General features: G+C 42.3%; 1 protein-coding gene across 2 annotated transcripts in view; it reads left to right on the top strand.

Annotated features, from left to right (window-relative positions):
- The window catches only part of nf2a (NF2, moesin-ezrin-radixin like (MERLIN) tumor suppressor a), a 79,124-nt gene that overhangs the window by 15,621 nt on the left and 40,053 nt on the right, over positions 1-23,450 (top strand). For both annotated transcript variants that reach the window (XM_021606583.3, XM_021606584.3), the window contains 8 exons: positions 1,463-1,531; positions 2,240-2,322; positions 2,924-2,999; positions 14,173-14,307; positions 14,545-14,619; positions 15,656-15,769; positions 15,982-16,104; positions 18,217-18,434. In XM_021606583.3, coding sequence (XP_021462258.3) covers positions 1,463-1,531; positions 2,240-2,322; positions 2,924-2,999; positions 14,173-14,307; positions 14,545-14,619; positions 15,656-15,769; positions 15,982-16,104; positions 18,217-18,434 — 893 coding nt within the window. The remainder of the gene's footprint in view (positions 1-1,462; positions 1,532-2,239; positions 2,323-2,923; positions 3,000-14,172; positions 14,308-14,544; positions 14,620-15,655; positions 15,770-15,981; positions 16,105-18,216; positions 18,435-23,450) is intronic.

Genomic DNA, 23,450 nt, shown 5'->3' with positions numbered 1-23,450 from the left:
AGTCTGATTTCAATGACAGCAGATACCACTGAACATCATAAGCAGTGGAAAGCGTAATTGACATGCAAGAGATGGAGAGCGATTGAAGGAGGGTAGACTGAAAAAGGGTTTATAGGAAGCAGAAAGGTTTATGTATTTGTTGGTGTGTATGTGCATGCGCGTATTTGTGTAGGCTAAAGTATCATCCTGCTAGGCAGTGCAGGATAGACTCGTGTTTGGTATTCAGCGGGGCACCTCGCTCCAGAGACATGTTGACAGGGAGTTTCAAGCAACTGCTGCTTAAAAACAAAACGCAGGAAGTTGCTTGGCCAGGCATCCACTCACTGGCTGTAGGTAGAGCAGGGGTAGCAGAAAAAGAATGGTAGCGAGTGGTGTGAGAGTGTGACACACCAGGCAGCCTGCAATGTAACCCCACTGTGTGAGTAGAATACAATACACAGAATTGGTCTGAGATACGATCGACCAGTTATTACTAGTCTGCTCTGGCAGCTGACATCGATGATTTGATAAATTGGCATATAAAAGGGATTCTTGTCAATTGAATGTCTTGATTAGATTAATGTAATTCAAGGTTTAGAATTGAAATACAGTAACAACACAACCTCCTATACAACTACAACAACCAACAGTATCCAACACACTTCCAAAACTACTACTGTGTCCTTTTTCTGAATGTTGATGAATTTGCCATTAACCATGATTCCCTAGTTACTAGGTAGAAACTCACATTCAGTTCCAACTGATGAAAGCTAAATGGTCAGTAGCTGTTATTTAAATTGAACCTTTATTTAACTAGGCAAGTCGGTTAAGAACAAATTCTTATTTACAATGATGGCCTACCGGGGAACTGTTCAGGGGCAGAACGACAGATTTTTACCTTGTCAGCTCGGGGATTCTATCCAGAAACCTTTCGGTTACTGGCCCAACGCTCTAACCACTAGGCTACCTGCCGTTATCATCAGGTCCCATCAGTTTCTGGTCCATACACACATTTTATACCTATTTCCTTTGGCCTTTTTGTACCAGTCCTGAAACTGTGTTCCTGACACACGCGCGCACACACATAAACAAACACTGCATTATAAAGGAACTACCACAGTTTTCTCTAGCCCGGGGGTGGTAATTTTTGTGTCACCACTGAAGGTATTTGACATTCCCTTCTCTAGTCCATTGTTATTCCTCTCTCATTTGTGAACCATATCTTAATGACATTATGTAATGTCACCATTTCCTGACGACCAGGAAGGGGTGTGTGTGTGTGCTGCAAGTAAATTAGTCTGTGTGTTGATGGAAGCCCTGACCCTGTTAATTTTGACCGATTCATCTCTCATCTTACGACTGTGACTTTATCACATCATAAACTTCATAAAAGGATAGAGATATACTATCATATTATCTCTATTGGCTGTTATCCTGGCCTGACCATTACCTTTTAACTGTTTTTGCTCTCTTGACTTTGCAGTATGGAGACTATGACCCCAATGTCCACAGACTAGGCTTTCTGGCTCAAGAGGAACTCTTACCAAAGAGGGTGAGTGACTGCCAATAGTCTTTTAGCTGCAATACATAAGCACCATCGTAGTAACCTTGTAGTTTTAATTTCTGTCAGAAATGGTAAGGACATTATCAATGACGGTAATAACGTTACCGTCATTGGCGCAGTGGCTTAACCACTGGCGCAGTGGTTAAGGGCGCTGTACTGCAGCGCCAGCTGTGCCATCAGAGACTTTGGGTTCGCGCCCAGGCTCTGTCGTAACCGGCCGCGACTGGGAGGTCCGTGGGGCGACGCACAATTGGCCTAGCGTCGTCCGGGTTAGGGAGGGCTTGGCCAGTAGGGATGTCCTTGTCTCATCGCGCACCAGCGACTCCTGTGGTGGGCCGGGCGCACTGTGTTTCCTCCGACACATTGGTGCGGCTGGCTTCCGGGTTGGATGTGCGCTGTGTTAAGAAGCAGTGCGGCTTGGGTGGGTTGTGTATCGGAGGACGCATGACTTTCAACCTTCGTCTCTCCCGAGCCCGTACGGGAGTTGTAGCGATGAGACAAGATAGTAGCTACTAAAACAATTGGATACCATGAAATTGGGGAGAAAAAGGGGTAAATTTATTTTTATTTTTTTAAATAACGTTTTCCTTGGATTTCCTGGAACACATGTACAAAACACGTTTCTGTTATTGTACTGCATATATTTTGCATAAACGTTTGAGTGATTGTTGTGACTACCTATCCTCTGTTTTTTAGGTGATCAACCTTTACCAAATGACAGCAGAGATGTGGGAGGAGAGAATCACTTCTTGTTATGCTGAGCATAGAGGGAGGACAAGGTAAGACTGCAATGTCATATACCTGTCTAGGAATAAAGGGTCTGTCTTCACTGATTCCCTATGACAGTTTCCAGTGCTTATGAGTTTTTTCCTCCCTTGCTTAGAAAGGCAGACATAAAAATGCACTTATGGATCTACCCTCTTGCCAGCCACATCAAAAGAACATCAGATAAAAGTGAAACGAGTGTCAACGTTGTGTTTTTTGTCAAAGTATGCAAATGTTGTTTCTTGCTGGAGATGACCCAGAAGAAGAGTCAGGTCTGACAACCTAGAAGGAGAAAAAAGCTAATTAATTAACTTTCATCACAACATTACAACGTAACTGGCTGTTTGAAGTTGCAGCAGAATATGTTAATCTGCCTAAACCACATAGTGTGACTTCAAGTGCATTCAGGGAATTACTCTCTACGTTAGTGTGAAACCCCCTGCTGATGTTGAATCAGGTGTGCTTGTGCGGGGCTACAGTAAAAATGTGTACTGTTAGGGGTACTGGAGTTGGGAACCACTGCTCTATTACACGTGATGATGCATGAGTTAGAAAGAGGTCTCTCTCTCATTGACACATGATGTTCTGATCTCGTCTTCTCTTCTCCTGACACAGGGAAGATGCTGAGATGGAGTACTTAAAAATAGCTCAGGACCTGGAGATGTACGGCATCAATTACTTTCCCATCAGGGTGAGCCTGAACCTTTTCTGCTTGTTTCCAATCAAAGAGAGGTGTTAAGCCCATACAATAAGCCCATAGAAACGTTAGAAGCGTTAAGCTCATGGAAAGTTATGATCAACATCATCCTGGATGATTCATCCATCAGTAAGCCAATAAAAAGCTATTATCCTCAAATGAAGAAATAAGATGAAAGTTGAATCCTATATAAATTTGTACTTCAGGAGGTTGTAGTATAAAATATCTGGATCCTAATATAGTGGGATTGATTTAAGCTTTATAAAAGTAATCTCAGCACCGAGAACCAAATCTAACAGTCTGTCATGAGTGACTAATATGAAAAGTAACCATGGTTTACTGCAGTATTACTACTTCATCATGATGTTCTTTAAAGGGATAATCCACCCCAAACAGTGTTAAATTACACTTTGGGGGAAAAAATGTGGGGATGTTTAATTTTGTCATTATAACAAGGTTGGTAGCAACATGTGGAAATCTGTTGTAGCTCAAGTCTACTACAAAACCCACAATGCAATGCTCTATTTGGGCTTGCTAGCTAGCTAGCAAATGTAGTTACACACAATAATACCAGTCAATATCAGTATATGAAGTACACTGAACAAAAATATAAATATAAATGTCATGAGTAAAAATAAGAGCCAGAAATTTTAAAATGTGTCTTACATTTTTGTTGTACAAATTTGTTTACATCCCAGTTAGTGAGCATTTCTCCTTTGCCAAGATAATCCATCCACCTGACAGGTGTGGCATATCAAGAAGCTGATTAAACATGATCTTTACACAGGTGCACCTTGTGCTGGGGACAATAAAACACCACTCTGAAATGTGCATTTTGTCACACACATGTTGCCACAGATGTCTCAAGTTCTGAGGGAACGTGCAATTGGCATGCTGACTGCTGGAATGTCCACCAGAGCCGTTGCCAGCGAATAATGTGAATTTCTCTACCGTAAGCCACCTCCAATGTCGTTTTTAGAGAATTACATCCAACCTGTCTTACAATCGCAGACCACATGTAACCATACCAGCCCAGGACCTCCATATCCGGTTTCTTCACCTGCCGGAATGTCTGAAAGCAGCCACTTGATTAAACTGTGGGTTTGCACAACTGAAGAATGTCTGCACAAACTGTCAGAAACCGTCTCAGGGAAGCTCATCTACGTGCTTGTAGTCACCAAGGTCTTGACCTGACAATAGAGATACCGTGATGAAATACTGAGGCCTATTGTCGTGCCATTCATCCACCGCCATCACCTCATGTTTAAGCATGATAACGCACGGATACCATGTTGTGAAGATCTGTACTCAATTCCTGGGAGCTGAAAATGTCTGTTCTTCCATGGCCTGCATACTCACCAGACATGTCACTCATTGAGCATGTTTGGATCGATGCGTACGACAGTGTGTTCCAGTTCCTGCCAATATCCAGCAACTTCGCAGCCATTGAAGAGGAATGGGACAACAATCCACAGGCCACAATCAACAGCCTGATCAACTCTGTGAAGGAGATGCATGAGGCAAATGGTAGTCACACCAGATTCTGATTAGTTTTCTGATCCATGCCCCTACTTATTTTTTTTAAGGTATGTGACCAACAGATAAATCAATCAAATGTATTTATAAAGTCCTTTTTACATCAGCCAATGTCAGAAAGTGCTATACAGAAACCCAGCCTGAAACCCCAAACAGTGAGCAATGCAGATGTTGAAGCACGCATATCTGTGTTCCCATTCATGTGAAATCCATAGATTAGGGCCTCATTAATTTATTTAAATTGACTGATTTCCTTATATGAACTGTAACTCAGTAAAATCTTTGAAATTGTTGTATTTTCAATTTTTTTGCAGTGTAGAAACGTAACATGCAAACAATTTCAAAGATTTTACTGAAACACGGGACCAGCAGTTTACATGTTGCATTTATATTTTTGTTCAGTGTTGCAAGCTAGCTATAAAATCGCTTAAACAAACTGCACTATCAATTTAGGAGTCTATCAGAGTTCTACTTGCAGTTTGCTCTGACCAGAGCGATTGCAGTATGTTGCTATGGCGAGAGGGGCCCTTTCCCATGTTTCCCACAGACACACAGGGTGCATTGCTAGATGGTGCATTGCTAGATGGTACTTGAAGGAGAAACTAAGTTGAATAAATGCATACACTGTTTAGATTGAGCACATCTAAGAAAAATATATACTTTGTCATGACGATAAACTGATGGATGTGTTCCAGACACCATTTAGTGGTTGATTTGGCGATCTTTTGTATTTTACCCACTAATAGTACATAGGCTTTCATCAAATTGACAGGAGTATCATCATTTTTATTTCTGGGGGTCGATTATCCCATTTAATATGGAATCAATTTCTCTCTTGAAGTGAGATAATATAGCCTACTGCAGTGATCAATGTCTACTCTAAAAGACCGAGGCATTCTAAGTACCACATCAAACTTTCTCAACATGAGTAATTCATGTAGGTTAAGATGAACGGTACCTTGTATTTATCAGAGTACTGAATTAGAGAGCTGGGAAGATAAACTGAAAATTATCGACACTTATCGCAGGCATTTTGCTGATATTGTTCATTATGATGAGTAGCCTTTGAAATTAAATAAGTTTGCTAATATGGGTGATTGTTAATGAGACAATTTGATGTCTACAACCGTCAAACTAGAAGTAGTAGTTTATAATTTAAAAAAATGATTATCCTTTAAACTTATTAGGGTTTTCCCCGACAAAAAAAAAATCTTGGTCGACTAAAAGTCGTCAGCTTAAAGTTTACAGTTTGATGAAATAAGATAAATGCCTTGAGGTTGCCAGAGATCTAGATAACCAGAAGGAAAAAACCTTAACTTGACTTAACTATTCTCCTGAAGTTGCCGGTAATAGGCTACTCATGTGGAATGCCAATTTATGTGGAATGCCAATTTATCTTACCATTTCTACCGATCTGCGTGCCAATTGTGGTTTTCATATACACATTTTCATGAAACAGTTTAATTTAAAGTAACGTCTTTATATCTATCATTGTCATGTGGTTAATTAAAATTATATCTAAATAAACGATACAAACGATACAAACGATACAAACCTACAAAGTAAATTCTATTGCCTTTGCCAACTATGTAAAAATAGCCTACATAAAGCCAACAAATAATAACTATTCAACATTGACAGGAGTGCTCCAAACAAAAAACAATGACTAAATTGAGAACTCATCAATCAAATGTATTTAAAGCCCTCCTTACATGAGCTGATGTCACAAAGTGCTGTACAGAAACCCAGCCTAAAACCCCAAACAATGCATGTTGAAGCACGGTGGCTAGGAAAAACTCCCTAGTAAGGCAGGAACCAGGCTCTGAGGGGAGTCCTCTTCTGGCTGTGCTGGGTGGAGATCAAATCATATTATTTAACTAGGCAAGTCCGTTAAGAACAAATTCTTATTTTCAATGACAGCCTAGGAACAGTGCCTGCCTTGTTCAGGGGTAGAACGACAGATTTGTCAGCTCGGGGATTCGATCTTGCAACCTTTTGGTTACAAGTCCTATATACGATGAGTAATATATGTATGTATGTATATATATATATATATATATGTGTATGTATGTATGTATGTATGTATGTATGTATGTATGTATGTATGTATGTATGTATGTATGTATGTATGTATGTATGTATGTATGTATGTATGTATGTGTAAACATTATATAAAGTGGCATTGTTTAAAGTGGCTAGTGATACATTTATTACATAAATTTTTCCATTATCAAAGTGGCTAGAGTTGAGTCAGTATGTTGGCAGCAGCCACTGAATGTTAGTGATGGCTGTTTAACAGTCTGATGGCCTTGAGATAGAAGCTGTTTTTCAGTCCCTCGGTCCCCGCTTTGATGCACCTGTACTGACCTCGCTTTCTGGATGATAGCAGGGTGAACAGGCAGTGGCTCGGGTGGTTGTTGTCCTTGATGATCTTTTTGGCCTTCCTGTGACATTGGGTGCTGTAGGTGTCCTGGAGGGCAGGTAGTTCGTTCCCAGGTGATGCGTTGCGCAGACCTCACTACCCTCTGGAGAGCCTTATGGTTGTGGGCAGAGAAGTTGCCGTACCAGTCGGTGATACAGCCCAACAGGATGCTCTCAATTGTGCATCTGTAAAAGTTTGTGAGTGTTTTTGGTGACTGAATTTCTTCAGCCTTGAAGAGGCGATGCTGCGCCTTCTTCACCACGCTGTCTGTGTGCGTGGACCATTTCAGTTTGTCTGTGATGTGTACGCCGAGGAACTTAAAGCTTTCCACCTTCTCCACTACTGTCCCGTCGATGTGGATAGGGGGCTGCTCTCTCTGCTGTTTCCTGAAGTCCACGATCATCTCCTTCGTTTTGTTGACATTGAGTGTGAGGTTATTTTCCTGACACCACACTCCGAGGGCCCTCACCTCCTCCTTGTAGGCCGTCTCTTCGTTGTTGGTAATCAAGCCTACCACTGTAGTGTCGTCTGCAAACTTGATGATTGAGTTGGAGGCGTGCATGGCCACGCAGTCGTGGGTGAACAGGGAGTACAGTAGAGGGCTGAGAACACACCCTTGTGGGGCCTGTGTTGAGGATCAACAGGGTGGAGATGTTGTTACCTACGCTCACCACCTGGGGGCGGCCCGTCCGGAAGTCCAGGATCGAGTTGCACAGGGCGGGGTTGAGACCCAGGGTCTCGAGCTTAATGACGAGTTTGGAGGGTACTATGGTGTTAAATGCTGAGCTGTAATCGATGAACAGCATTCTTATATAGGTATTCCTCTTGTCCAGATGGGTTAGGGCAGTGTGATTGTGATTGCGTCGTCTGTGGACCTATTGGGGCGGTAAGCAAATTGGAGTGGGTCTAGGGTGTCAGGTAGGGTGGAGGTGATATGGTCCTTGACTTGTCTCTCAAAGCACTTCATGATGATGGAAGTGAGTGCCACAGGGTGGTAGTCATTTAGCTCAGTTACCTTAGCTTTCTTGGGAACAGGAACAATGGTGGCCCTTTTGAAGCATGTGGGAACAGCAGACTGGGATAAGGATTGATTGAATATGTCCATAAACACACCAGCCAGCTGGTCTGCGCATGCTCTGAGGACGCGGCTGGGAATGCCGTCTGGGCCTGCATCCTTGCGAGGGTTAACACGTTTAAATGTTTCACTCACGTTGGCTGCAGTGAAGCAGAGCCCGCAACTTTTGGTAGCGGGCGGTGTCAGTGGCACTGTATTGTCCTCAAAGCGAGCAAAGATATTCTTTAGTCTGTCTGGGAGCAAGACATCGTGGTCCGCGACAGGGCTGGTTTTTCTTTTGTAGTCCGTGATTGACTGTAGACACTGCCACATACCTCTCGTGTCTGAGCCGTTGAATTGCGACTCTACTTTGTCTCTATACTGAAGCTATAGCTTGTTTGATTGCCTTGTGGAGGGATTAGCTACACTGTTTATATTCGGTCATGTTTCCGGTCACCTTGCCCTGATTAAAAGCAGTGGTTGGCCCTTTCAGTTTTACGTGAATGCTGCCATCAATCCACGGTTTCTGATTGGGGAAGGTTTTAATAGATGCTGTGGGTACAACATCACCGATGCACTTGCTAATATACTCGCTCACCGAATCAGCGTATTCAGCCATGTTGTTGTTCGACGCTATCCGGAAAATATCCCAGTTCACGTGATCGAAGTAATCTTGAAGCGTGGAATCCGATTGGTCAGACCAGCTTTGAACAGACCTGAGCGCGGGTGCTTCCTGTTTTAGTTTTTGTCTAAAGGCTGGGAGCAACAAAATGGAGTCGTGGTCAGCTTTTCCGAAAGGAGTGATCCATGATCCAGTGATCCATGGTTTTGTCAGCACGGGTAGAGCAATCGATATGCTGATAGAATTTAGGGAGCCTTGTTTTCAGATTGTCCTTGTTAAAATCCCCAGCTACAATACATGCAGCCTCAGGATATGTGGTTTCCAGTTTACATTGAGTCGAATTAAGTTCTTTCGGGGCCGTCTGTGTCTGCTTGGGGAGGAATATACACTACTGTGATTATGATCGAAGATAATTCCCTTGGCAGATAATGAGGTCGGCATTTGATTGTGAGGAATAACAGTACATGGCCAAGATGTTCAAACGTTCATATATGACCAGCATGGTTGGATAATAATAATCAGTGGTTGTAGAGGGTGCAACCTCAGGAGTGAATGTCAGTTGGCTTTTCATAGCCGATCATTCAGAGTTAGAGACAGCAGGTGCGGTAGAGAGAGAGACTGTCGAAAACAGCAGGTCCGGGACAAGGTAGCATGTCCGGTGAACAGGTCAGGGTTTCATAGCCGCAGGCAGAACAGTTGAAACACAACCAAGTGAACTGGGGACAACAAGGAGTCATCAGGCCAGGTAGTCCTGACGCATGGTCCTAGGGCTCAGGTCCTCTGAGAAAAAGAGAGAGGGAGCATACTTAAATTCACACAGGCCACCGGATAAGACAGGATAAATACTCCAGATATAACAGACTGACCCTAGCCCCCGACACAAATTATTGCAGCATAAATACTGGGGGCTGACCGGAGGGGTCAAGAAACTGTGGCCCCATCTGACAATACCCCCGGACAGGGCCAAACAGGCAGGATATAACCCCACCCACTTTGCCAAAGCACAACCCCACACCACTAAAGGGATATCTTCAACCACCACACTACAAATCGGAAGGATAGGTAGGAGAACTTCCATGTAATGCTTCTTAGGTTAGCAGTAAAACCTTAATCAGCCCTAGCCTTAACAGGAAGTCAGTGTAGAGGCTAGCACTGGAGTAATATGATCACATTTTTTGGTGCTAGTCAAGATTCTAGCAGCAGTGTTTAGCACCAACTGAAGTTTATTTAGTGCTTTATCTGGGTAGCCAGAAAGTAGAACATTGCAGTAGTCTAACCTAGAAGTGACAAAAGCATGGATAATTTTTTCTGCATAATTTTTGGACAATTTTTGGACAAAGTTCCTGATTTTTGCAATGTTACGTAGATGCGGAAAAGCTGTCCTTGAAACAGTCTTGATATGTTCATCAAAAGAGAGATTAGGGTCCAGAGTAACGCAGAGGTCCTTCAGTTTTATTTGAGACGAATGTACAACCATCAAGATTGTCAGATCCAACAGAAGATCTCTTTGTTTCTTAGCATCTCTGTTTTGTCCAAGTTTAAAAGTAAAACATTTACCGCCATCCACTTATGTATGAAACACAGGCTTCCAGGGAGGGGCAATTTTGGGGCTTCACCTTGTTTCATTGAAATGTACTGCTGTGTATCGTCCGCATGGCAGTGAAAGTTAACATTATGTTTCCGAATGACATCACCAAGAGGTAAAATATATAGTGAAAACACTAGTGGTCCTTAAACGGAACCTTGAGGAACACTTGACATTTACAGTTGATTTGTCAGAGGACAAACATATCTTTCCAATCGATAAGATCTAAACCAGGCCAGAATTTGTCCGTGTAGACCAGTTTGGGTTTCCAATCTCTACATAAGAATGTGGTGATCGATGGTATCAAAAGCAGCACTAAGGTCTAGGAGCATGAGGACAAATGCAGAGCCTTGGTCTGACGCCATTTAAAGGTAATTTACCACCTTCACGTGTGCAGTCTCACTGCTATGATGGGGTCTAAAACCAGACCGAAGCATTTCATATACATTGTTTGTCTTCAGGAAGGCAGTGAGTTGCCGTGCAACAGCTTTTTCAAAACTTTCAGAGGAATGGGAGATAGTTTTTTATATTTTCTGGGTTAAGGTTTGGCTTTTTCAAGAGACGCTTTATTACTGCCACTTTTAGTGAGTTTGGTACACATCCGGTGTATATGGAGCCATTTATTATGTTTGACATAGGAGGGCCAAGCACAGGAAGCAGCTCGTTCAGTAGTTTCGTTGGAATAGGGTCCAGTATGCAGCTTGAAGGTTTAGAGGCCATGATTATTTTCATCAATGTGTCAAGGGATATAGTACTAAAAAACTTGAGTGTCTCCCTTGATTCTAGGTCCTGGCAATGTTGTGCAGGCTCAGGACAACTGAGCTTTGGAGAAATACGAGGATTTAAGAGGAGTCTGTAATTTGCTTTCTAATGATCATGATCTTTTCGTCAAAGTTCACAAATTTATCACAGCTAAAGTGAAAGCCATCCTCTCTCCGGGAATGCTGCTTTTTTGCTAGCTTTGCGACAGTATCAAAAATACATTTAGGTTCTTATTCTCCTCAATTAAGTTGGAAAAATAGGATGATCGAGCAGCATAAATGGGATGAAATAAGCTTGTTTCTCAGAAGTTTAGCATAGGTTGTGCACTCTGCAAACAATGTGTCCACTCTGACAATGATAACGGGAAGTCTGGAATAATATTGAATGCATTAACAGAAATGACTGTAACCATAGTAACAAACATTGTAGATTAGGAATTAACGGTAAATGTACTACTGGGAATTGATATACACTAACAATCAAACACAATTAACACAATGAAGTTATGAAACAATTTATGTGCACAAATTGGCGGGAGAGAGAGCATTCTGGAGTAAGAAGGGCATTGTGCATCTGAGTGCATGGTCAATCCGACGTCTGCATTGGCCATGGAGCTTTTATGGTGATATGGCCTTAGCAGAAGTCAGGGCATTCGTACTTCTTGCGCTTCGTTGAGCAGTGCAGAGCTGTGGTCAAGGAAGTGAGTTTGTGTTTCTACCGTCAACCAATCATGTCAATGTGGAGCTATACAGAGTTGTTACAAAATTTGGGAGTCTCGTGGCGATGCGGTACGGAGTTCGATTTGGCTTCTCGAGACTCTGCAATTGAGCCGAATTTTCGGATCAAGCATAAATCGGCTTTTAGTCTAGGCCTCCACAATGGATTAGTTCACTGAGATGAGCACAAATAAATACACACATATAGTGTGTTGAGCAGTAATACAATCTCGGTCGACTAACAGACTAACGATCAAACAATCGACCAGTCGACTAATTGGGGTCAGCCCTAAACACATCATTCTATTTATCGTTATTGCATCAATTTATTGCAATCTGGATTTTTTTCCATATTGCCCAGCTCTATAATTAATTGAGTTGCCAGCAGTGGAGTCTCCTGAGGGGAGGACAGCTCATAATAATAGCTGGAACGGAGCGATTGGAATGGCATCAAACACATGGTAGAGCAGGCAACAAAGAGCACTACTTTGTAACGCCGCTGGTATTTATTAGCGTAAAGGAGAGTAATGAATTGTCTGTCAGAAAGACAAACACAATAGAGAAGTCTGGTAATCTCACAGCTACAGTGCCTTGCGAAAGTATTCGGCCCCCTTGAACTTTGCGACCTTTTGCCACATTTCAGGCTTCAAACACAAAGATATAAAACTGTATTTTTTTGTGAAGAATCAACAACAAGTGGGACACAATCATGAAGTGGAACGACATTTATTGGATATTTCAAACTTTTTTAACAAATCAAAAACTGAAAAATTGGGCGTGCAAAATTATTCAGCCCCTTTACTTTCAGTGCAGCAAACTCTCTCCAGAAGTTTAGTGGGGATCTCTGAATGATCCAATGTTGACCTAAATGACTAATGATGATAAATACAATCCACCTGTGTGTAATCAAGTCTCCGTATAAATGCACCTGCACTGTGATAGTCTCAGAGGTCCGTTAAAAGCGCAGAGAGCATCATGAAGAACAAGGAACACACCAGGCAAGTCCGAGATACTGTTGTGAAGAAGTTTAAAGCCGGATTTGGATACAAAAAGATTTCCCAAGCTTTAAACATCCCAAGGAGCACTGTGCAAGCAATAATATTGAAATGGAAGGAGTATCAGACCACTGCAAATCTACCAAGACCTGGCCGTCCCTCTAAACTTTCAGCTCATACAAGGAGAAGACTGATCAGAGATGCAGCCAAGAGGCCCATGATCACTCTGGATGAACTGCAGAGATCTACAGCTGAGGTGGGAGACTCTGTCCATAGGACAACAATCAGTCGTATATTGCACAAATCTGGCCTTTATGGAAGAGTGGCAAGAAGAAAGCCATTTCTTAAAGATATCCATAAAAAGTGTTGTTTAAAGTTTGCCACAAGCCACCTGGGAGACACACCAAACATGTGGAAGAAGGTGCTCTGGTCAGATGAAACCAAAATTGAACTTTTTGGCAACAATGCAAAACGTTATGTTTGGCGTAAAAGCAACACAGCTGAACACACCATCCCCACTGTCAAACATGGTGGTGGCAGCATCATGGTTTGGGCCTGCTTTTCTTCAGCAGGGACAGGGAAGATGGTTCAAATTGATGGGAAGATGGATGGAGCCAAATACAGGACCATTCTGGAAGAAAACCTGATGGAGTCTGCAAAAGACCTGAGACTGGGACGGAGATTTGTCTTCCAACAAGACAATGATCCAAACCATAAAGCAAAATCTACAATGGAATGGTTCAAAAATAAACATATCAAGGTGTTAGAATGGCCAAGTCAAAGTCCAGACCTGAATCCAATCGAGAATCTGTGGAAAGAACTGAAAACTGCTGTTCACAAATGCTCTCCATCCAACCTCACTGAGCTCGAGCTGTTTTGCAAGGAGGAATGGGAAAAAAAGTATCTCGTTGTGCAAAACTGATAGAGACATACCCCAAGCGACTTACAGCTGTAATCGCAGCAAAAGGTGGCGCTACAAAGTATTAACTTAAGGGGGCTGAATAATTTTGCATGCCCAATTTTTCAGTTTTTGATTTGTTAAAAAAGTTTGAAATATCCAATAAATGTCGTTCCACTTCATGATTGTGTCCCACTTGTTGTTGATTCTTCACAAAAAAATACAGTTTTATATCTTTATGTTTGAAGCCTGAAATGTGGCAAAAGGTCGCAAAGTTCAAGGGGGCCGAATACTTTCGCAAGTCACTGTACTGAGGGCTTTGTTTCCTCTTCTCATTCACCACCCAAAACTTCCAGGAAAATACTGGAAAGTGTTACTAAGTCACTGATTTGGACTATCCTGGTTAAATAAATTACATGGAATTAAATGTTCTTTATTAGGGTCATTGTAAGTCATTTGTTCTTAACTGACTTGCCTAGTTAAATAAAAGGATACATAAAAATAGGGTGTGTGGGTAACTTTCTTTGCTTCATCCTCGCTTTCTTCATTCGTCCCTCTGTTCTTTTATTTCCCCCAGAACAAGAAGGGAACAGATCTCCTGCTCGGAGTGGATGCCTTGGGTCTACATATCTACGATCCAGACAACAAGTTAACCCCCAAATGTTCCTTCCCCTGGAATGAGATTCGCAACATCTCCTACAGCGACAGAGAGGTACTGGATCGTTACTCCTACAGCCTCTGAAATTGGAGCAGGATTGGGATCAGTTCCATTTCAATCCAGTCAACTCAGGAATTAAACAGAAATTCAAATTTTAATGTAGTTTACTTTCTGAGTTGACTGAATTCAAACGGAATTGACCCCAACCCTGAATCGAACAAGTCTGTTTTTAAAGTTTGTGTAACTTCTTACTTTGAGGTTTTAATGTGTCTTGACGTCTTTCTGATTAAGTTTGCCATAAAGCCTCTGGACAAGAAAACAGACGTGTTCAAGTTCAACTCCTCCAAGTTGAAGGTTAACAAGTTGGTGAGTACAGTGATGACAACGAAACATGCTTTTTTGTTGTTGTTGACTGTATTATGTGAGAGCTAGATTCTTGCTTTTAAAGGCCCAGTGCTTGATTTTGAAACTTGATTTCCTGTCTTTTCTACACTGAATGTACAAAACTCTTTCCATGACATAGCTTTCACCTGTATTCACCTGGTCAGTCTATCCCTTATTGATGTCACATGTTAAATACACTTCAATCAGTGTAGATGAAGGGTAGTATTTTTAAGCCTTGAGACATGGATTGTGTATTTGTGCCATTGAGGGTGATTTGGCAAGCCAAAATATTTAAGTGCCTTTTAACAGGGTATGGTAGTAGGTGTGAGGTGCACTAGTTCGTGTCAAGAACTGCAACGCTGCTGAGTTTCACGCTCAACAGTTTCTTGTGTGTATCAAGAATGATCCACCACCCAAAGGATATCCAGCCAACTTGATATCCAGCCAACTTGTGGGAGGCGTTGGAGTCAATATGGGCCAGCATCCCTGTTAAACGCTTATGACACCTTGTAGAGTCCATGCCCTGATGAATTGAGGCTGTTCTGAGGGCAAAAGGCAGGGTGCAACTCAATATTAGGAAGGTGTTCATAATGCTTTGTACACTCAGTTTATATTTCCACACTATAAGGGTTGGAATAATACTATGACATTCTGAAAATTTTGATACTGCCCTTTTAGTGTAAGAGCTGACGGCCTGAAATATCAGCCTGTTTTGTTGGGATTTAGCTTTGGCCTGCCTGGTGACCTCAAATTAGTTAATAGACCAATACGAAAGAGTTCCCAACCTCTCTGCCAATAACAGACAGTTTTCAGTTTCCCCATCCCCACCCATGCCACTCTCTTGCTTGAGAAATGTATTTTTGCTAAGAAGCATTTAAAACATTTATTTTTATTTTTTTATTCAAAACGATCACAGTAAGGTACTTTGTTGTTACCCAGAAATTATTTGATATTGAGATGAAAATGGCTGCATTGGACCTTGAAGTGTACTTAAACTCACCTAATTGTTCCTCTCTAGATCCTGCAGCTGTGCATGGGGAACCATAACCTGTTCTTGCGGAGGAGGAGGGTGGACTCTCTAGAGGTGCAACAGATGAAGGCCCAGGCTCGAGAGGAGAGGGCCAGGAAACGGGTATGAGCAATGGAGGCTGAGTCGTTGGAAGAGACATGGTGGTTTACCACCCCTAGAGTCTCTGTGCTCCTCTTTCTGCCCTTACAGCTGCAGCTTTTGTCCCCATTGTTCCTCATTACCTTTGTCCTCTGTTTCTTTGTGATCCTGACTATGTCCCTCTCGGTCAAACCTGTAACCTGCTCACGCCCCCGCCTCTCTCTGTCTGTGTCTAGGTGGAGAGGCAGCGGTTAGAGAGGGAGAAGCACCTGAGAGAGGTGGCAGAGAGAGCCAGGGACGATCTGGAAAGGAGACTGATACAGCTACAGGATGAAGCCCACATGGCCAATGACGCTCTGGTAAGAACAGTGGGGTGTTTCTTTTTTTAAACCTAGTGGGGTGTTCCTAGACCCAGACACATCTCATATATAAATAGATGTTTTACTTGGAAAGGGGATGGTTTACCCAGGAATTTTGGGTCCTGATGCTTAAAGATTGTTAATCAAAATAATGTAGTTTTTGTAATCGTTCTGCTATGGCACAACATCAAATCAAATCAAATTTATTTATATAGCCCTTCGTACATCAGCTGATATCTCAAAGTGCTGTACAGAAACCCAGCCTAAATCCCCAAACAGCAAGCAATGCAGGTGTAGATGCACGGTGGCTAGGAAAAACTCCCTAGAAAGGCCAAAACCTAGGAAGAAACCTAGAGAGGAACCAGGCTATGTGGGGTGGCCAGTCCTCTTCTGGCTGTGCCGGGTGGAGATTATAACAGAACATGGCCAAGATGTTCAAATGTTCATAAATGACCAGCATGGTCGAATAATAATAAGGCAGAACAGTTGAAACTGGAGCAGCAGCACGGTCAGGTGGACTGGGGACAGCAAGGAGTCATCATGTCAGGTAGTCCTGGGGCATGGTCCTAGGGCTCCGGTCCTCCGAGAGAGAGAAAGAAAGAGAGAAGGAGAGAATTAGAGAACGCACACTTAGATTCACACAGGACACCGAATAGGACAGGAGAAGTACTCCAGATATAACAAACTGACCCTAGCCCCCCTGACACATAAACTACTGCAGCATAAATACTGGAGGCTGAGATAGGAGGGGTCAGGAGACACTGTGGCCCCATCCGAGGACACCCCCGGACAGGGCCAAACAGGAAGGATATAACCCCACCCACTTTCCCAAAGCACAGCCCCCACACCACTAGAGGGATGTCTTCAACCACCAACTTACCATTCTGAGACAAGGCTGAGTATAGCCCACAAAGACCTCCGCCACGGCACAATCCAAGGGGGGGGGGGGGGGGGCGCCAACCCAGACAGGATGACCACATCAGTGAATCAACCCACTCAGGTGACGCACCCCTTCCAGGGACGGCATGAGAGAGCCCCAGTAAGCCAGTGACTCAGCCCCTGTAATAGGGTTAGAGGCAGAGAATCCCAGTGGAAAGAGGGGAACCGGCCAGGCAGAGACAGCAAGGGCGGTTCGTTGCTCCAGAGCCTTTCCGTTCACCTTCCCACTCCTGGGCCAGAGTACACTCAATCATATGACCCACTGAAGAGATGAGTCTTCAGTAAACACTTAAAGGTTGAGACCGAGTTTGCGTCTCTGACATGGGTAGGCAGACCGTTCCATAAAAATGGAGCTCTATAGGAGAAAGCCCTGCCTCCAGCTGTTTGCTTAGAAATTCTAGGGACAATTAGGAGGCCTGCGTCTTGTGATCGTAGCGTACGTGTAGGTATGTACGGCAGGACCAAATCAGAGAGATAGGTAGGAGCAAGCCCATGTAATGCTTTGTAGGTTAGCAGTAAAACCTTGAAATCAGCCCTTGCTTTGACAGGAAGCCAGTGTAGAGAGGCTAGCACTGGAGTAATTTGATACATTTTTTGGGTTCTAGTCAGATTCTAGCAGCCGTATTTAGCACTAACTGAAGTTTATTTTGTGCTTTATCCGGGTAGCCGGAAAGTCGAGCATTGCAGTAGTCTAACCTAGAAGTGACAAAAGCATGGATTAATTTTTCTGCATCATTTTTGGACAGAAAGTTTCTGATTTTTGCAATGTTACGTAGATGGAAAAAAGCTGTTCTTGATATGTTCTTGAAAAGAGAGATCAGGGTCCAGAGTAACGCCGAGGTCCTTCACAGTTTTATTTGAGACGACTGTACAACCATTAAGATTAATTGTCAGATTCAACAGAAGGTTAATGATTTGTGTGTCTTACTCTCTTACCCTCCCTCCCTCCCTCCCTCTTACTGCTTTCAGATGAGACAGCAGGCCAACGTAGCTGCTTTATGAATGTTTGTGAACTGTATATGAAATGCTTATGAAGGCCTTGTCTCTTTCCATCCCTCTATGTAGCTGCATAGTGGGGAGACAGCAGACCAGCTGAGGAGGAGGCTAAACTGCTTTACAAATGTTTATTAACTTCTATGAACATGTTATGTCTGTTTCTGTCCCCCTCTCTAGCTTCGTTCTGAGGAGACAGCAGATCTCCTGGCTGAGAAGGCCCAGATAGCTGAGGAGGAAGCGACGCTGCTGTCCCAGAAGGCTAGTGAGGCCGAGGCCGAAATGCAGCGTATCAAGATGACAGCCATCCGCTCAGAGGAGGAGAGGAGAATGATGGAGCAGAAGATGCTGGAGGCGGAGATGATGGCCCTCAAGATGGCTGATGAGTCAGAGAGGAGGTGAGTCAAATGGATGTGTGTGCCTCAGTTGGTAGAGAATGGCCCTTGCAATGCCGGAGTTGTGGGTTCAATTCCCATGGGGAACCAGTATGAAAATGTATGCACTCACTACTCTGGATAAGAGCGTCTGCTATAAATTACAAAATTGTAAAGTAAAATAAAATGTTTCTCAACTTGAATTTATTTTCTTTGGGTGAAAAATAGCACAAGATGTGCATTGGATGTAGAGAACAACCAATATGGGTTTTTAACCTCTAGTGACACCCCATCCCGGATCTGGGAGCGTAATCATCGACTGACACTAATTAGCATAACGCAACGGACATAAATATTACTAGAAAATATTCCTATTCATGAAAATCACAAGTGAAATATATTGAGAGACACAGCTTAGCCTTTTGTTAAATCACCCTGTCATCTCAGATTTTCAAAATATGCTTTACAGCCAAAGCAAGACAAGCATTTGTGTAAGTTTATCGATAGCCTAGCATAGCATTATGTCCAGCTAGCAGCAGGTAACTTGGTCACGAAAATCAGAAAAGCAATCAAATTAAATCGTTTACCTTTGATGAGCTTCGGATGTTTTCACTCACGAGACTCCCAGTTAGATAGCCAATGTTCCTTTTTTCCAAAAATATTATTTTTGTAGGCGAAATAGGTCCGTTTGTTCTTCAAATTTGGCTGAGAAATCGTCCGGAAATTGCGGTCACGAAAACGCCGAAAAATATTCCAAATTAGCTGCATAATATCGACAGAAACATGGCAAACGTTGTTTAATATCAATCCTCAAGGTGTTTTTCAAATATCTATTCGATAATATATCCACCGGGACAATTGTTTTTTCAGTAGGACCGATTGAAAAAATGGCTACCTCTGTATTTTACGCGAGAATCACTCTGAGAGCCATCAGGTGACCACTTACACAATGTAGCCGCTTACGGGTATTCTTCAACACAAATGCGTAAACTACGTCACAATGCTGTAGACACCTTGGGGAATACGTAGAAAAAGTAATCTGGTTAATAGCCCATTCACTGCTCAATAGGGACGCATTGGAATGCAGAGCTTTCAAAACAGGAGGCACTTCCGGATTGGATTTTTCTCAGGCTTTCGCCTGCAATATCAGTTCTGTTATTCTCACAGACAATATTTTTACAGTTTTGGAAACTTTAGAGTGTTTTCTATCCTAAGCTGTCAATTATATGCATATTCTAGCATCTTGTCCTGACAAAATATCCTGTTTACTTTGGGTACGTTATTTTTCCAAAAATGAAAATACTGCCCCCTAGTCACAACAGGTTTTAATGACAGGTACTGATTTTTGGGGACAAGGGGGCCAATGGCAGATATTTTATGATGATAATAAATATAATTATATTGAAACATTTTGATGGTACATTTTTCCAGAGACAGACATGTATGCATTAACAAATCAATAATACAACCAATTTTGGTTGCAATAATAAATCAATAATACAACCCATTTTGACTTTTTTTTAAACAATGTAACAACATATTGGTAAATCTCATGATAAACTGGGTAAATCAAGGTGGCATAGGCCTACTCACAATACAGGTGAATTCATATTCAATGCAGTGAGTTATTGAGGTCGTTTTGGCTTATTTCAGTCTATGGGGCTACAGATAACAAATAATCGGTGTTCCTTTTAATTTGGGACCATGTTAGGCCTACTGATCAACACTTTAGAGGAAAACTAAGTCACTTCTGTGAAAGAGAAAAGACACCACTTGTTAATCTTGTAGCCAGGCATTTTGGCTCAGCAAGGGAAAGTTGTGGATAATCAGCTTTGAAATTAGTATATTTAGCATTATTAGCTATCAGTTTTAGGGTAGTGAACTGATGTTAGCGTCATAACAATCAAAGTTAGCTTTATGAATGCTGAATTTTGTTAACCTAGCAAGCAAGCTACCAGTATGTTGCTTTGTGAAGTGCTGCAGCCTGTATGGACATTGTTTTGCCTAACAGCAGTGTTGTGTTCGAGATCACCTAAATCGAGTCTGAGTGAAGACCGGAGGGGGACAAGGGGTCCGTGACCAGAAAAATGCGTCCAATTCAAGACTGCGCTTGCAATTTAGTCAAATCACCATAAGAGTTCAAAATGTATAGTATTTCTGTGTTAGTATTTCAGAAATGTTTTTTGGAATGGTTGTTTTTGCATTACAATTGGGAGCTACTGGCTTATTATGTCAGAGTTTATGGACTGCTTGTCCTTTATCATCATGTTGTGTGTGACTGCTATCTTTCCATCGCCCATATGTAGTGGTGCCTGGAGAAGTGGGTATACTCAAATTAACAAAAAGTTCCCAAGCGGCCCGCCCAGCGAAGGATTTCAGTGTTTTCCTTTTTTTTGAAAACCCCTATAGATTTTCCAGATTTTCATTCAAAACAAAACCAATGAAAAAAAAAAAGTGGGTATATACGGTTTATACAGTGCCTTGCGAAAGTATTCGGCCCCCTTGAACTTTGCGACCTTTTGCCACATTTCAGGCTTCAAACAGAAAGATATAAAACTGTATTTTTTTGTGAAGAATCAACAACAAGTGGGACACAATCATGAAGTGGAACGACATTTATTGGATATTTCAAACTTTTTTAACAAATCAAAAACTGAAATATTGGCCGTGCAAAATTATTCAGCCCCTTTACTTTCAGTGCAGCAAACTCTCTCCAGAAGTTCAGTGAGGATCTCTGAATGATCCAATGTTGACATAAATGACTAATGATGATAAATACAATCCACCTGTGTGTAATCAAGTCTCCGTATCAATGCACCTGCACTGTGATAGTCTCAGAGGTCCGTTAAAAGCGCAGAGAGCATCATGAAGAACAAGGAACACACCAGGCAGGTCCGAGATACTGTTGTGAAGAAGTTTAAAGCCGGATTTGGATACAAAAAGATTTCCCAAGCTTTAAACATCCCAAGGAGCACTGTGCAAGCGATAATATTGAAATGGAAGGAGTATCAGACCACTGCAAATCTACCAAGACCTGGCCGTCCCTCTAAACTTTCAGCTCATACAAGGAGAAGACTGATCAGAGATGCAACCAAGAGGCCCATGATCACTCTGGATGAACTGCAGAGATCTACAGCTGAGGTGGGAGACTCTGTCCATAGGACAACAATCAGTCGTATATTGCACAAATCTGGCCTTTATGGAAGAGTGGCAAGAAGAAAGCCATTTCTTAAAGATATCCATAAAAAGTGTCGTTTAAAGTTTGCCACAAGCCTCCTGGGAGACACACCAAACATGTGGAAGAAGGTGCTCTGGTCAGATGAAACCAAAATTGAACTTTTTGGCAACAATGCAAAACGTTATGTTTGGCGTAAAAGCAACACAGCTGAACACACCATCCCCACTGTCAAACATGGTGGTGGCAGCATCATGGTTTGGGCCTGCTTTTCTTCAGCAGGGACAGGGAAGATGGTTCAAATTGATGGGAAGATGGATGGAGACAAATACAGGACCATTCTGGAAGAAAACCTGATGGAGTCTGCAAAAGACCTGAGACTGGGACGGAGATTTGTCTTCCAACAAGACAATGATCCAAAACATAAAGCAAAATCTACAATGGAATGGTTCAAAAATAAACATATCCAGGTGTTAGAATGGGCAAGTCAAAGTCCAGACCTGAATCCAATCGAGAATCTGTGGAAAGAACTGAAAACTGCTGTTCACAAATGCTCTCCATCCAACCTCACTGAGCTCGAGCTGTTTTGCAAGGAGGAATGGGAAAAAATTTCAGTCTCTCGATGTGCAAAACTGATAGAGACATACCCCAAGCGACTTACAGCTGTAATCGCAGCAAAAGGTGGCGCTACAAAGTATTAACTTAAGGGGGCTGAATAATTTTGCACGCCCAATTTTTCAGTTTTTGATTTGTTAAAAAAGTTTGAAATATCCAATAAATGTCGTTCCACTTCATGATTGTGTCCCACTTGTTGTTGATTCTTCACAAAAAAATACAGTTTTATATCTTTCTGTTTGAAGCCTGAAATGTGGCAAAAGGTCGCAAAGTTCAAGGGGGCCGAATACTTTCGCAAGGCACTGTACCTGCGTATAGCCTCAACTACACCACTGGCCCTTTGCGTTTTATAAAAAGCACTCCTACATGAGTTCGCTGGTATTAGTTGCTGTCTTCAGAATCAAGAACATGAAGGCCTGTAGGTTCGCCACTGCGCTAACGTGTATAATAGATATAAAGGCTGTTAAGATAATGTTTCAAGAAAGGAGAGTATATATTTGGCCTGGTAAGTGGTTTTATGCGCTGATTAAATGGAAGCTGATTGAGATTTTTACTCACTGTCCGAGACAGAGTCAAGATTGAGTACAAATGTATCCGACACAGACAAGACCGAGACACTCAATATGTTGTCTCGAGACTGGACTCGAGTACAACACTGCCAAACAGTAAATTAATTAATACTTTCTACATTCTATGGGGCATTATTAAAGTGTGCTACATTTATATTCATCATGAGTGGGTAGCTGGGCAAGCAGCCCAGAGGTTCCTCGAGGACAGGCTAACTAGCAATGAGTTGCTCCGGAGGAGTTCTGCAGGAGTTTCACACGAGGCAAGTGCGCTGGCACTATAAAGGGGAGATCAGCTGCGCCAATACTCAAGGGCCGATAGGCTAATACGGCCATAAATATCGTCCCGACCGATTATTGGTCATCTAATTGGATCCCCAAAAAATGAAAAGAAAAACTAAGTTGAACACATGCTTTCAATGTGGTGCTCAATGGTAAAACAGTTTAAAGTTTAGCCAGACTTTTGTTGTGAAGTTAGATTAAGTTTAAATTTGATTGTTTTGTTGTGATACGAGCAGGGCTTTCACACTCATGGGTGCAAGGCATAGCCAGGCCCCCCCCCCCCCCCCTGTGTAAAATCTTATTCAGTATGGGCAATCGCTACCTGATTTACAGAGTATTGCTTTTTTTGTTGTAATACCGCACCCTCTATTCTTGTGACCATTTTTTAAAAGTGATATGACA

This window comes from Oncorhynchus mykiss, chromosome 6 (genome assembly GCF_057628025.1).
Source record: "Oncorhynchus mykiss isolate SJ-2025 chromosome 6, ASM5762802v1, whole genome shotgun sequence".
NCBI classification, from domain to species: domain Eukaryota; kingdom Metazoa; phylum Chordata; class Actinopteri; order Salmoniformes; family Salmonidae; genus Oncorhynchus; species Oncorhynchus mykiss.
The sequence above is the reverse complement of the archived record's forward strand: the minus strand, read 5'-3'. Positions and strand labels throughout refer to the sequence as shown.